Source organism: Diplotaxodon limnothrissa, linkage group LG23 (assembly GCF_057381915.1).
Source record: "Diplotaxodon limnothrissa isolate DT_005_m linkage group LG23, D_limnothrissa_male_GT1.1, whole genome shotgun sequence".
Lineage (NCBI taxonomy): Eukaryota > Metazoa > Chordata > Actinopteri > Cichliformes > Cichlidae > Diplotaxodon > Diplotaxodon limnothrissa.
In genome coordinates, this window is record NC_140617.1 from 43,255,949 (window position 1) to 43,270,803 (window position 14,855).

Sequence of the window (14,855 nt, forward strand, 5' to 3'; positions counted from 1 at the left end):
ATGGCTGCACTTCCTTGTTTGAGCAAAGCTTCACTTTAATGGATTCTCGGATACATTTTCACAAACTGAAAACTTTGTAACAGCCTGTAACACTATATGCGTGTGCTTGTGCGTTAACTGGAGGTGAATCTCTGTGCTGGCTCCCACCTGATTCCTCGACATCACACATATAACGTTAAGTCTAAACTTAGACGCAGGAGCCACCTTAAGAGAGGGACTTAAAGCCATATTACAGTTTAAGATGTGAGAACAAAGTTTACAGCATATTGTATCTCTTAAGTCTTTTTTGTGCTCATGTTTTTGGTCTCTGCATTCTCCTGTCGCAAATCAAGATCTAAGGCTCCTTTATTTGTGTTGTACAATAAATTAGACAGGAAACTGCTGCTCAACACAGGATCTCCTCATAGTATAGATAAAAATAGAAATTTATAAGAAGGTAGATAAAACATGTAAATATTACAAAAAATGTTCTGAAGTCTAGTCATGTGCGTTCTTAATGTCCTGTATCGTCTGCCCAACGGCAGAAGTTCAAAAAGATGGTGAGCAGTGAGCGAGTCCTTAAAGATGTTTGTTGCTTTCTGAAAGCAGCAGGATGTGAAGATTTCAGGGCAGGTAGGAGAAATGTCTGATCCTTTCCTGGGAAATCGTTCGGTCAGTTCTAGAGATGATTCTGCTGGATTCTCCTCACTGTGAGTGAAGACACAAAGTTAGTCAAAGCCAACTGCAAAGGGGGGACCACGAAAACATCCGTAACAGACCTAATCAGACCTTTCAGTTACTGTCACCTGGCTAAAACTAAAGCTATGTACAGCCCCTGAGTAAGAGCCTCGTTATGAGCAAAGGGCCCAAGCAGTTACCTGTGTCTGGGCTTGACTGTCATGTTCCTTGATCTGTTCCTGGGGAGGTTTTTTAGTACGGTGGTCATTTGTCCCACTGAAGGATACTGCTGTCCCACAGCTCCTGGTCTCAGTGAATTTACTTTGTCCGTCAGTAATGTTATGGCTGATAGCTCTACTAATAAAAATGAATCTATTTGTTCATATTAAAATCAGTTGTTAGTTTTATGTGAGCTGAAAAATAACAATTGATGTGTAAAATAAAAAAAAAACAGCACTTAGTGGTTTGTGAATCTGTCACCGTTGCTCTCACTGAAATCCAAAGAGTAACTTCTCGATGTGAACACATGCTGTGTGATGAAAGCAGTTTGTTGTGTTATTGACAATGACCTATTTTTCCTCGCTCTGCCTCCCAGATCCACACACTAATGGAGCCATTTTCTTCTTCTTAAAGCTTGTTTTACACAATTTTCTTCCCTGCTTAACTCTGCAGAACGCAGGATAACAGAAAGGAGCAATTTAGGCTGCCAGTCAGACTCAGCTTTGAGGACATGACTTCAGGTCAGAAGTGTGAAAAGCCTCTTTAACATGAAATCTATTTTTTCTTTGCTCTTCTTGCATTGAAACAAACTGCAGGATGACTGTGAATTGATGCTCAGTTTCATGCACACTGCATCGGTTTTCCATATTTAAAGCTTTTTCATAGTTGGAAAACTGTTGTTGGGCAATTTTTGTCATGTGGGTGAGATGACACGGAGAGTTAGTGGTTTAACCACAGTGTTTTAAGACTATTGATTAAATTAGTTTGCATTACTTATATAGTCAGCGGAGTAGGAAACTGATATCCCCTCAGCCCTGTGATGGACTTGTGAACCCCGCCTTTTGGATAGGCTTCAGTACCTCCAAGGGGAAACTAAGTTTGAATAGTGGGTAAGAAAATAGATGGATGGCTGGATGTTTCCTTAGCTGAAGCATGAGTTTCAGCCATGTTTTAGAAGTCTGAGGAAATCTTAATTGTTGCAGTAAATGAAAGAAATCTGTCAGCGTGGCTCTGTGGGCTTAAACAGAAAACGCTGTAAAACTAATGAAAATAAGGCTACAAGTCCAAAATATGTCCTTCATATTCTCCAAAGGCGTTCATCGGGCTGGATTGGTGTCTTTTGTAGTCCGATTGTGACTCCTGGGCCTTAAGTTTGATATTCCCACTTTACAGTTTGGGTGTGTCGAGGCGCATCCATTAGATAATAAAAACTGAAGAGTTTGAAGTTTGGAGGTCGGGTTTCTAACTTGCCGTCGTGGTCCTGAGCCATCTTTGCAGTGTGGCGGCATGCTTTCTCCTTGGTATCTGTGCCATCGGCATGGGTGATTGTTCTAGGTGTGCTATTATTTTTAGGTGTTTGGCACATGATGGGGTGCTTTGTCAGAGTACTGGCCAGTGAAATGCCACAAGCAAACATTTCACTGTGGATCAATATCATCCACTATATCTGTCAGTGGTGTTAATGTTGTGGCTGCTCAGTGTATACCTACTGCGTTTAAAGCCTTGTGTCACAAGCTGCTGTACAGTATCGGAGCCCCTGAACTGGTGACGAGTGGTCATGTTACTCGACTAAATAAGGCAACATTTCGGTGTGGGAGAGAGCGTGGAGCGTGGCTAATTGGCAGAGGAGCTTCACACGTTCTCATTGATCAAAGTGTGTGTGTGTGTGTGTGTGTTTCACACCAGATGGTGACAGTGCATGAGTCAGTGTGTGTGTGCGTATGACGTCCAGCTGACATCATGCAAACCAACTCCTTTGCCAAACACACCCAAGCCCATGCACTTGATTTCTTACATTTTTGGCTGCGTGTTTGTGTGTCTGTGTGTGTGTGTGGTATAGTGGCATCTATTGGTATGCTGGCACACTTTGGGATGTATCAGGAACTACTTTTATATAGTGTGTGTGTGTGTGTGTGTGTGTGTGTGTGTGTGTGTGATTTCTCACGGTTAAGCAGGTGGAAATCTTGTTGTGTGTTTCCTGTTCACTGACGCGTAAAGGTGCAATCTGGATGCCTGACTGAGAGGACCTGCCTCCCCACCTACACACACACTATTAATGCTTTGATACCCACCTCATCTCACACAGTTAACGGTGTTATTTCTGCTCTATTTCTGTCATCTGGCTCAGTCACCTAACTCTATTTAAGGAAGAAATCACCTAAAAGAGAAAAAAAAGGAGGATTCACTTTGCATGTGTCTGGTGATGTCAGACTGTTAATGTGACCTAGGACTGACTGATGAAAGCAATACCCGGCTGGGTTGGGAATAATGTCTCTCGAGGCAGCACAGTAACTCAATTTCTGGCATTATCATCGAGGAGCTGTTCAGCCGTCAGGGTTCTGATTCTCTTCTTAAAAGAAGTGCTCATTTCAACCCTGCTGACAACGAGGATAATTAAAAACTCCACGTAGCCCGTCTCCTGCTGTAGATTTTGTATGTGTACACTTAGATGTATGTTATGTGGTCATGGCCATTAATCTGCCGCCTTCTAGGCTGTTTGCCCGTAAACTTAATTGCCATTCTAAGTCTGACCACTTAATTATGCCAGTTGCACCATCTGGGCTTGAGGCTTCTTTTCAGTCGACCATACTTTATGTATCGAGTTTAAAACAAGGACAGGATATATTTTATATAACAAGAAGCGCAAACCTCTGCAAAGTCAGCTCACTGTCCGAACAGCGTTTACTTTAAAGGCAATAGTATTGTGTTTTCAGTTTTAAATAGCTCTGTTATCACTTTGACGATGTATACCACATCACGTCTCTAAGTTTTGAGGCTTTTTTTTTTGTCAGTTTTCAGGTAATAAATCATGAAGTTGACCTTTAAGACCTTGGTGGATGGATGCCAAATTTTAATGGATTATTAACGTGGTCCCATTTTACACCAAGTTTTATCAGAATTCAGTAAAACCTTCTCGAGCTATCCCGTTTACAGACAGAATGATAAACATGCAAATGCTACTAAAAACATAATCTCACCAGGGTGCATCAAAAAGAATCATCCAATTTCAAGAAGCTATATTTTTTAAAGTAATGGACATAGAAGCTTGTGTATATTTTAAAATGAGCACAAGAGCTCTGTGCAGGCCAGTCAGGTTTATCTGTTTCTTTATGGGCTAGGCTTTTGTTCAGGTTGAATGATGCTTGGATGGAACTTCACATTTGCAGTTGCTTATTTCTTATAGTCTGCTGCCATAAAGCTGTGGTTCTTTCCTTGTGCCTTTCCTGAGGTTAAATTGAAAGCATGGCAGTTCAAACTGATAAAAATGAATTGGGTAAAAAGTACTGCAAATGAGTTTAAAACCCAAAAGGACCAGAGTTATCAGACCACCCAACCTCATTTAAAGTTTTCTATTCCGTACTGACACCCAGTTTAATTTTATGCTGCCTCGCTTTTTCACCACAGAGCCGAACTTCACGCTGACCCTCGTGGCTGAAGTCAACCCCCAGACGACAGCTGAGCCAACAGAACTCGCCTGTCGCGTCACCAACATTGCCAACTTACCTCTTGGAGGCCGACTGGGCGTCAGCTGGGAGCACACATCGCTTCCTGGTATGTTTAATTCAGATTTACTTTAGAGAAGTTTTTCCACAGAATCACTCAATTTTTAAATTGTTCTGATACCGGCAGGGTTAGGGGGCGATCCTCAGACCTCACATCCCATTGGTTCCTTGGATGCTAATGGTAACCTGCTTCCGGGGTCGATTTATATGGAAAGGATGAAGAGCGGTGCGTTAACGCTGAGCAGAGTCCAGCCCAACACGTTCAAGCTGCGAATCCTCCGCACACAGGTACAGTTTTACATGCTGTGCAGCTAAACGTTGCCCTGCAATAATTTTAAAGTCTTATTGGAATCCTGAAAACGATGAAGTGCTATGAGGCTAAATTGTGGTTAAATGAGTATAAAGTGATGGAAAGAGTAAATGGCAGTCAGGTGTCGATAAAGGAACTCGGAGGCATTAATGGGCATTCATTTTCGCTCTGCAGGAGATCGACATGGGCCAGTATGTTTGCAGTGTGTCTGCTTGGAGCGTCAACAGCCAGGGAGACATGGTGAAGACCTCTGAGAACAGAAGCTCGCCGCTGACTGTGCGATGGGACACCAAGCGTAAGAAAGCTTTTATTATGACTTAGATTCTTGATTCACTGGCATTAGTAATCAGAAAAAGCATGTAGATCTTTATTCTTTCTAGCTTTTATCTGCTGGTCAGTGGGGCTAATGTTATTACTTTTAATTAAAAGAATGTGGAGAAATTGCTGTGCCGCATCTATTACAAAAGAATCATAAACCGTTGTGATATAGTCGAGGCTTACCAGCCTCAAAATTATTACAACAAATTGCCTTTTAATTCAGTGTGACTTACCAAAAACATATGAAAGTAGCAGAAACGAGTTTCTTTTCTGTAACTGAGACTTCCACTTTTGTGGATGTGATTCTGTGTCACATGAAGATAAAAAAACTGAGCTTTGTATCAGTGTTTTGGCAAAATTAACAGTATACCTGCCTGTGTGCGTGCACAAATGTGCCCGGTCAGTGAGATACTTAATGAGGTGTTTTTGGAAGAAATACAGAAAATCCAAACTCAGATTCGTGATTCAGAAAACTACTCATGCACTGCCAGGCTGCCACAGTAGCTTCACTGCTGAGTTTCATGAATAAATGTTAATGTGTCCATATCGTTTATAGACTTTACAGAAGAATCCCACAACAGACCTCCTTTTGTCTCAGCTTCACTGTCACAGTACACACACACACACACACACACACAGACATTCACTTCCTCCCTATTTGAGATCTACATGTTGAACTTGGTGACCATAATTTAGCTGATTGGGCTGTGATGTAATTGCAGTGTGCTGCGCGTGTATGTGTGTATGGGTCTGCTTTGAATGAGTCACAGTTCATAGTCTAAGTACTTATCACTTCCCGTTGACCCCTGTCAATGGTGGGGACTTCCCCCTGTCTGTGATGGTTTGAATGACGCTCTTCTTAGAACTAAATGATTGAACGGCCGCTTCTATTTCCAGGTCCGATTGTGAATGTGGTGGCTAAACGCATCCGTGAGGCATCAGTAGGAGGCTCTACCTTTGAATTGGGCTGCAGTGTCACCACTCAGAACATTGGTGATGCGGGGTACTCTGTGCTCATCCAGTCTCAGGACAGCTTGGACAGCACCGTGAGGACCATCATGACTCTCAGCCCGGACAATGTCGTACAGCACGGAGGAGCCACAGACCCAAACAGGAGGTACACATGAACACATTTAAGTAACAAACTGCAGTTTCTTGTTTTATATTGAGACATATAAAACAATTTCTTTTGACTGCTTACTCAGAGACAATCTGGTTCTGACCAAGTCGGGTGCGGCAGAGTTTCGGTTTCGCCTGGCAGGTGTCCAGCTGTCCGACAGAGGTTACTACTGGTGTGACGTCACTGCATGGACGAAACAGCAGCCGGGACAGGCTTGGACTAAAGCCAGCAGCTCAGAATCAAATAAAATCAGGATAAACTTCCTGGAAAATGGTGAGTTTTCCAAAATTTCCACCCTCCTCTATCTGAAGTGGTTTTCTGACGATCTCCCCTTCAAGGTTGCGTCATTGGGCAGCCTGCAACACTTTTACAATGGCTGCTGGTTGTAGGTTTCTCTTGTTCTAACCCTTGTACTGTATGTCTGCGATGCGCACTGCATGTCCAAAGTTGTTTTCTCTTTAGAGAAGAGGCTAAAGTAATATGGAGCCAAATCTGGCGAGTAGACCATGTGGTTAGGCTATGAAAGGCGTTTATATAAATTATATAGCCTGTTTTTAAACATTACAGTCAACAAGCTTTACACGATCGAATCCAAGAACAAAAATGAAATAATAACTTCTTAAGTTAATCAGTTTAGCTAGATGTAGCTAAAGCCAAAATATGGTTAGCAAAACTAAGGTTGTCAACCATCATTATACCAAGTTTTTTCACATAGGTTGAAGTCTTCAGTGCCCCAAGAGACAAATGTAATGAATCAATAGGAATCATTTAGTAGAGAGCCAGATAGATCAGGGTATCATCTGCATAGATATGTTAACCTGCCTTGTATACCTGAAAGTATCACTAAAAGATCAAACAAAAGGGGACCAAGGATTGATCCCTGCTGGACTCCACATGGCGTTACGTTTTTGTCTGATTCATAAGCATCAATGGAGACAGAATAAATAATCCCTACCTTGAGAGTATGATCGTATACCATGCATGAACACTCCCTGTAAATGGTAAATGGTCTGTATTTTGTATAGCGCTTTACTAGTCCCTAAGGACCCCAAAGCGCTTTACATATCCAGTCATCCACCCATTCACACACACATTCACACACTGGTGATGGCAGCTACATTGTAGCCACAGCCACCCTGGGATGCACTGACAGAGGCGAGGCTGCCGGACGCTGGTGCCACCGGGCCCTCTGACCACCACCAGTAGGCAACGGGTGAAGTGTCTTGCCCAAGGACACAACGACCGAGACTGTCCAAGCCGGGGCTCAAACCGGCAACCTTCCGATTACAAGGCGGCCTCCCAACTCTTGAGCCACGATCGCCCTGTAGGACCCAATCAAATTTTCTAACCTGTCAGATGGTGTGTTAGGATGTACAGTATTGAATGCTAACATTACCAGGGTACTCAGTTTGCCTGAATCTGTATTCAGGCTGGTATCCGTTATCTTCAGGAGGGTGCTTTCTGTGCTATGATGTTTGTAAAAGTCTGATTGCAAGATTTTAGAATAATGTTAGATAATTATGAAACATACTAGGATCCAGGTTTCTCTTTTTCAAGTGAAACTGCAGTCCCTAAGGAAGACTGTGTTAGTGTGGCCAAAATAAGCCCTTTGTTTTCAGTGGGCTGTGTGCCGACACACGCTACAGTTCTGGCCATCTCAGTCAAATGTCCTTCCTCAGTTACTTCAGAACATTACAGCAGAGGATCTACATTAAATCTGTCCTGCGGGATGGATTCACTGTGGACAGCCCTGTGAATATAAACAAGGATGAAGAAAACCCAAAGAGCATGCTCCTGGCTTGGACGCTGAAGGCTCTGACGCCTGCTATTTGGTCTCAAATTCTGAAGACCCACCTCTTATTACCAGAGCTGATTCTCGTTGTGAAAGCTGAATCATTTTGAAACAGGAGTTCATGCTCAAGTTTGATGAAATGGCAAAAATGCAAGAGGTCAGAACAGGACCCTTAGAGAGCGATTTACAACAGGCAATCAGATGGCAGGTGAGACATAACTCTGATTGCTGCCTGTACAGAAAACTCTTGATTTCAAGCGTACGTCTGCCACTGCGGTGACTGAAGGGGCTCAAAGCGGCTGTTAAAACTTAGCAGCAGAGTTTCATTTCAGTCACCCTGGAGGACGTCACTGTGTGTTTGCTGAGGAGGCCTGAGTTTATGCTTTGAGATAAACTTTACATGTGAATTTAGAGTCGAAAAAACACTAAAGAACCAGCAGCTGCTCCTCTGTTTAGCACAGGATGACAGAGTTCATGTTAAACCTCCACCCTAATTGCGCCCTTTTACTCGTAGGTGGGTTTTTTCTCACTTGTGTTGCTCCTAAGGCTGTATTTGTTTTGTAAGACACCGTCTCATTTAATGAAACCTCCTAAAAGCAGCCTTTATGCAAAGTGCATAATTTAATGCTAAATGGTGATAAAATATTTTCCAAGCACTGTAGTGAAATTCATCAATAATAGAGCCGTTGTCTAGTCTTTCGATCACTTATTCACTTTCATAACAGTGGGAACAAATACCAGCGAATAAATTAATATTAAGGCCTTGCAATTATCCTGGAAATCTCAAAGTAGCTGTCTATTTATAGAAATGTGTAAGCATCCGTGTTCTGTACATCCCTCTACACAAAATAAATACACATCCTCCTCCCACACAGTGTTAATAATGAGCAACATAAATTCCCTAAAAATGTGCGGTGATAAAGATACTCTCTCACACACACAGATACACACCTTAAGCCCTTTGACGCCCACCACAGCCACTGGCCTACTTAACTTTCTTTGATCTGGGAAGTAGGAGACAGGAGAAACAGGAGCGTCAGAAAGGGAAGGAGGGAGGCAACAAGGAAGACAATGTGAGAGAGGTGGTAAAGTGGACTGAGGAGGAGGAAAGTGCAATGGGTGAGGCAGAGAAATAGAAATGGAAACAATGTGGAGAGCAGCTGAGGCAGTATCAGGGCCGGCTGGGGGGTTGGCGTGGAGGTATGCATCACCAGAAGAAGGAAAGTTGCCAAAAAGAGGATGAAGGGAAGATGAAAGTCAACAATAACAAAAGGTGGAGAATTTTAGAGAAAGGACAATGATAATAAAGTGATTAACTGTGTTAAATCAGTGAAAATTACAAACGTGTGGCTGTCTGTTGCTAATCTATTTCTATCTGCATACATGTTAAACAGAAATTAGCTGCTTACACTGAGAATCCAGTCAGAACCTCACAGATCTGAAAGAGAAATTCAGGAACTCCCCTACAAATGGTGACGTAGTTGCTAGAGGTGGGAATCACCAGACACCTCGCGATGTGATATTATCACAATACTTCTCACTTCAGGTTTAACATTTGTGATATGGTGACTGAAACATATATTATATAACCAGAATACAAGCAGCTGAGTTAAGTCCCCTCGAGTTCTGCTTATTGATACGCTCATTCAGATTGATGGCAACATGTCGGCAATCTGTCTGCATCTATAATTTAGCAATCATTTGGAAACCTTCGTATCTGTAACACAGAGATTTCCCACGTGGGATCAATAAAGTATCTATCTAGCGATGTAATGTTCCATATATGAATTGATAACCCTGTGTAAAAGCTAACCATCGCAGCTGAAAAATGTGAAAAACACCAGTTTGTCTAATGGCCACTTAGAGGATGTTTCCAAAACTCAGCCTGTCTCCATAGTTCCTAAGTAAAATGCCCATATTAAGATAAAACCATAAATGTATACAACATAAAGTAGTAGCTTTAGCATCATCACTATTTCTCCTGAGTAAACTCAGCCTGCGTTTGTGGTTTTGATGCCTTTTGGAGCATCATAACACGGTTATATGCTCTGTGGTGCAGATGGTCCAAGAAGTCTGTTCTCCGGTTTTGGTGAGTGAAGCTTTAGTATGTCATTTGTATGTTACTTAGCACTAATTAGCAGTCTGTGTCATCCACCCATATATCATTTAATGCACCATGCTAACCTTGTTTGTTAGCATTAGCTGATCACGAAGTCCTCCAACATCTCATGCAGCAACATTTTCCTCTAAAAAATAAATAAATAAATGAAATATGATCGTAGCTTTGATGCTAAAGTCAAATATAGGTCACATTATGGTGGCTACTTCCATCTTTTATATACAGCTAATAAGTAACCACACGTAGAACCTGCTTATGCAAAAAATACAGATAAAAGATGCTGCCATGAAATTAGGAACCATTACATTTATGAGTGAATGAGCTACCGTGAGGAAATTAGAGCATGGAAATCCAAAGCACAGTTTAGATGACAACTTCAAGTTACTGTTTGTGGGCAAAAAGATTAGGAAGTCTTCTCAGGGGACATAATATTTAGTTTGAAAGCAGACGCCACCACCTGGAGTAAGTCGCACATCTTTGTTAAAAGACTGGATGAAACATTTTTAATCGTGTGCGAGAGACGTTTGGTGACAGCAGAGATGCTCTGAGGCTGCAGGAGCGAAGAAGTGAAAGATGACAGCAAATTGGAAAGGAGAAGATGAACTGAAGACCGTCTTCTGTCTTTCTCTGGGGAGGGCAGGAACCCTTGAGCTTTACTTCCCTTTTTTTTTCTTCTATCACACTGTTTTTACCTTCTTCGTTCCTTCCACCACCCCTGCTGTCTCTCCCTCCCTCCCTCCCTCGCTCTCTGAGACAACTTCAAAGTGAAGCCCTTTGGCCAATCAGCCAGCTGCAAAGATCTGCACCACTGCTTTCCTTTTCTCTCTCTGCTTGCGTGCGTGTGTAATCTTTCAAGTGTTCGAGCGCGTGTGTCCGAGTTGAACATTTTGAGTTGACCCCACACAGAGCAACACACACGCACACACTCCCACACTAACAGCGATCAAGCTTCAAGCAGAGTGGTTTTCAAGAACCCCTTACACTCGCCTTGGGGGACGGAAGCGCTGTGCACTCGTCGCTGTTGTGTGTGTGTCGAGTGCATCCACAAACTGGCAAGCCTCCCATTGTTCCAGCTGTATCTTCAATGTTTCAGACGTGCTGTGGTATTTCTGCCTTGCACGGGGATCTTCTGCGAGGAGGTATATGGAAATGCAACGTCTCAACAGCACAGTCACTGTTTAATAATTCAGCCTTTAAGTGATTTTAACCGTTAAAATTAAGTGAGAAGTATATAAGTATACGAAAAAAAAGTGGTATCTTCTATAAGAAACAATGTCACCATTTCAGACATGACCTTTTCTTTTGTGAAAGTCTTCATTAGTAGAGTCTGGCTCTGATCCCAGAGTGAGATAGAGGAATGAGCTAAAAGGAGAACTTTAATGTCCACCTTTACTGGGACACATTCCTAAACTCAATCATTCATCGTTTATTAGAAGGTTTTAAGTTAAATCCGTGTCATCCAACATATCATTTGTCCTCTCATGACAAGACCATCCATGGCACAGAGTGATGAGCACGTGCTTCCTAATACAAACATCAGCGACGTGAAGGAATTTTAAGGCCAGGCGTTCTTTGGACTTGCATATAGATCACCAGTGGCAAGACTTAAACATGTCTTAGTATTTTCATAATGTTTATGCAGCTGGAGTGCATGCATTATACAGTATGCTACTCATGACAGCATGGGGAGTGCAGACTTCTGAGGGAAAACTGTCAGAACATTTTAGATTTTACGAGAAATGGCTCCAAGGTCTCACGACTGTAGTTATTCCCGGGCAGTTTTTTTTTTTTTTTTTTTTTCCTTTTCTCCACACGATCAAATTAATTTGTACGTCACTTTTCTTGTTTTGCAACCCAATCAGCACTACACTTTAAGACACAAATTCACCACAAATTATGTTGTCCAAGGATAGGGATCATTTCTATCCATCTACATGTTTGCTAATATCCAAATGAATCCTTATTTTTTTTCTATGATGATCCCAATTCTTCCATGTGTTGGTTTCCAGGCATAGAATCACACAGGCTTAGATCTGGTTACCAACTATCTGGGGTTAACTGGTCCCAAAGGACACATCTATATTTCCTGACCGGTTGCCAGTGGTTGCTATGAAATTGATTGCTAAAGCCCCGTTCACATAGGAATAGAGCCCGGTCAGTAACCACCAGGTCCTGCTCGTCGAGTGGTGGCTAAACTGTGAAAAGCATGATGAAAACTGGAAGCAGAGACTTTTTTTGCCTTCAAAATAAAAGTTTTACCTTTTGGAAAATATTGGTAGCAGCAATAAGGCACAGCTTTTACTTTGAGGGTGAGCGTTCAACGTTTCCTGTTTGCTTTGCTGTTTTTCCAAGTTTCATTACAGCTCAGTGGGGTACAGGCAGCTGGTCAGGGAATAAACGTTTCGCTATTGAAACCAATTGTTGCAGATGGTCGCTAAACGCACTCTAGGCTAGTAAATGCATCTCTGGGACATATACTTACCTTCTTATTGGCAATTAACCAAACAGTAATTCGTATTATTTGTCAGATTATTGCAACTTGGATTTGAAGCTGCACAGAAAGGTAACACTCTTCTTGGCACCCACCTTTCGTTGGAAGTGGACACACGCCTAAGAAGAACTTAAGGCTGTGTAAAATCTTACAGTTGTCATGAAAAAGGGGAAATTGACTGTAGCTTTCTTACTTTCTTACTTTTATTTTTTGTACCTGGCTTTAAAACTGCTTTTTAATGCTGCAAAGCAGTTTAACATGGGAGTCTGTGGGGATTAACTCAGCAGGGACCCTCATAATTCAGCAGACCATCTGCACATATTTTAAAAGTATCCAGAACAGAGTGAGGAGCGGTGAGGGGGCGGGCAGACTGTCAGGTTAAGCGCTCCTGTGTGAGGCTTCCATCGAGGCCTAGCGTGGACCTTGACCTGCTGAACCTACTCGTAGATTTCAAGACTCGATGAACGTTCGAAATCTGAAACTAGATCCTGGTTCAAGACCCAGACACATATTTTTCTTTATCTCATCCCTGACTGAGAGGTTTTCTCACAGATTAGCTGCCACTCTGAACTGTATTTAAAGACTTACCTGACTGAGGTGCAGGTGAGAATTCCCACGTCTTGCGCAGTCTATTAAGACATTAGCCGGTCTTTAACCTGCCAGCTCCCTATTACAAAGTCAGTGTGATGCCAGATTGGTCCGATTTGCAAATCGTGCTGTGTGTGGTGCATCATTCATGCTCCAACTGCTTCAGAAAAACACCGTCTCCACTTCGACACAGTTTCTGAAGCAGACTACGTTCTGCTCCATGTGAGAGAGATCCTGATCTACAGCTCCAAAAGGTTTCACATGTAAAAAATGGCTTTTCACTCCTTCCTTCCACTTAGACGCATAGCATGCAAAAGCAGAAATTACTTGTTAGTAAACTAATTTTAAACATAACCCGAAAGAGCCTCAAGCGTTTTCCTTTTTTCTAACGAAACGGCCCAAAGCCAACCTGAAAACTTCATTGGGTTGCAGAATATAAAGCCATTAAGGTGTCAACACTGAAGGCACACTTGAAATTGTAGCTATAAATCTTTATAGTTGAGGGCTTTGTTAGCCTTGCAGCAGCGGTTCCCTTTTACAAATTTATAGCGGGTGCCGAGCTCTGGTTTTGAGCTACCATCTGCTTTAGCTACAGTGCTGCTGTTGATTTCAGCATATCAGAGAACCCGCAGACTGTGACTTTAAAGCAGTATTTATCATCTGAGGGCTGAACTATATTTTCTCCCCGCAAGCTCACATCTACTGTCTTTCCTCAGGGACCCGAATGCCGAATTATCGTGTAGGTTTAAAAGCAAGCCTGTGTTTGAACGAGCCCTTTTGATCTCAGCAGAGTTTCTCTGATGTTTGTTGTCTGTGTCAAATGTCTCTTGAATAAAGCTCATTTGAACCGATGTGCTGGCGTTTGCAGGCCCATCCTTCTCCATCGCCATCAAGTCGGACGATAGCAGCGTTTATCCGTGGGAAACGGCAAAGATGGAGTGCTCGCTCAGCGTCTCCGGATCCTCGCCAAAGACTGGTACAGTGCACACACACACACACACACACACAGCATATATGGAGGTACTGTATGTGAGGTTTTCTCACGTGCACTCATAAATCACGATCTGCAACTGTTGCAAGCTCTTTTCATCTTTTTCCACGCATGCATCGAGACACTGCTGCAGCTCCCACATGTGCAAATTCATACAAACGTTTCCTTTGCCTTCTTCACCTGTCAACCTGTCAGCAGCAGCCTTAATAAGAATGATGTGATGATTAAGAGTTCTGCATTCTTTCTCTTTCCTTTGTGGTTTTATATTCGGGGCTTGGTTACTTGGTGCACTGTACTAACATTTCTATCCAGGCTGCTTTCACTCATATAGACTTTGAGGTCCGTACTGTTAGGTTTCAGTTTCTTCTGATATGAGAAACCACAGGTTAAAAAGGGGGAAACGGTAAACAATATTGTGTCACATCAGAACGCCAGAATGAAGGGTTTGCTTTCAGTTAGGTGGTCTAACCAGTGCTGTGACTCAAAGCAGCAACCTTGCCAAGTTTGTTGAATTTGCAAAGAACAGCCCAGCCTTCCTACCATCAGGTCAAAATCTGTAATCCTGTGACACAGACTGTCATTGAGTTCATGCATACAAATTCAATTATTGGTGGGCAGGTTAATTATTTAATCAGCAGAACATGAATCAATAACAGCTTCAACACACTGTTATGTTCTCTTCTTCCAGTCTCTTCAAGTGTGAGGACTTTCCACCCACTGTGGCAGCTGCACCTTATCTTAAATTGG

The 14,855-nt window shown here is 42.5% G+C and overlaps 1 protein-coding gene across 1 annotated transcript in view; it reads left to right on the forward strand.

The window, feature by feature from the left end:
* ptgfrnb (prostaglandin F2 receptor inhibitor b) overlaps nt 1–14,855 on the forward strand; it is a 77,707-nt gene that overhangs the window by 34,822 nt on the left and 28,030 nt on the right. Inside the window, exons 6-11 of the mRNA XM_085349006.1 lie at nt 4,282–4,428; nt 4,507–4,667; nt 4,864–4,984; nt 5,905–6,124; nt 6,213–6,400; nt 13,986–14,093. Coding sequence (XP_085205132.1) covers nt 4,282–4,428; nt 4,507–4,667; nt 4,864–4,984; nt 5,905–6,124; nt 6,213–6,400; nt 13,986–14,093 — 945 coding nt within the window. The remainder of the gene's footprint in view (nt 1–4,281; nt 4,429–4,506; nt 4,668–4,863; nt 4,985–5,904; nt 6,125–6,212; nt 6,401–13,985; nt 14,094–14,855) is intronic.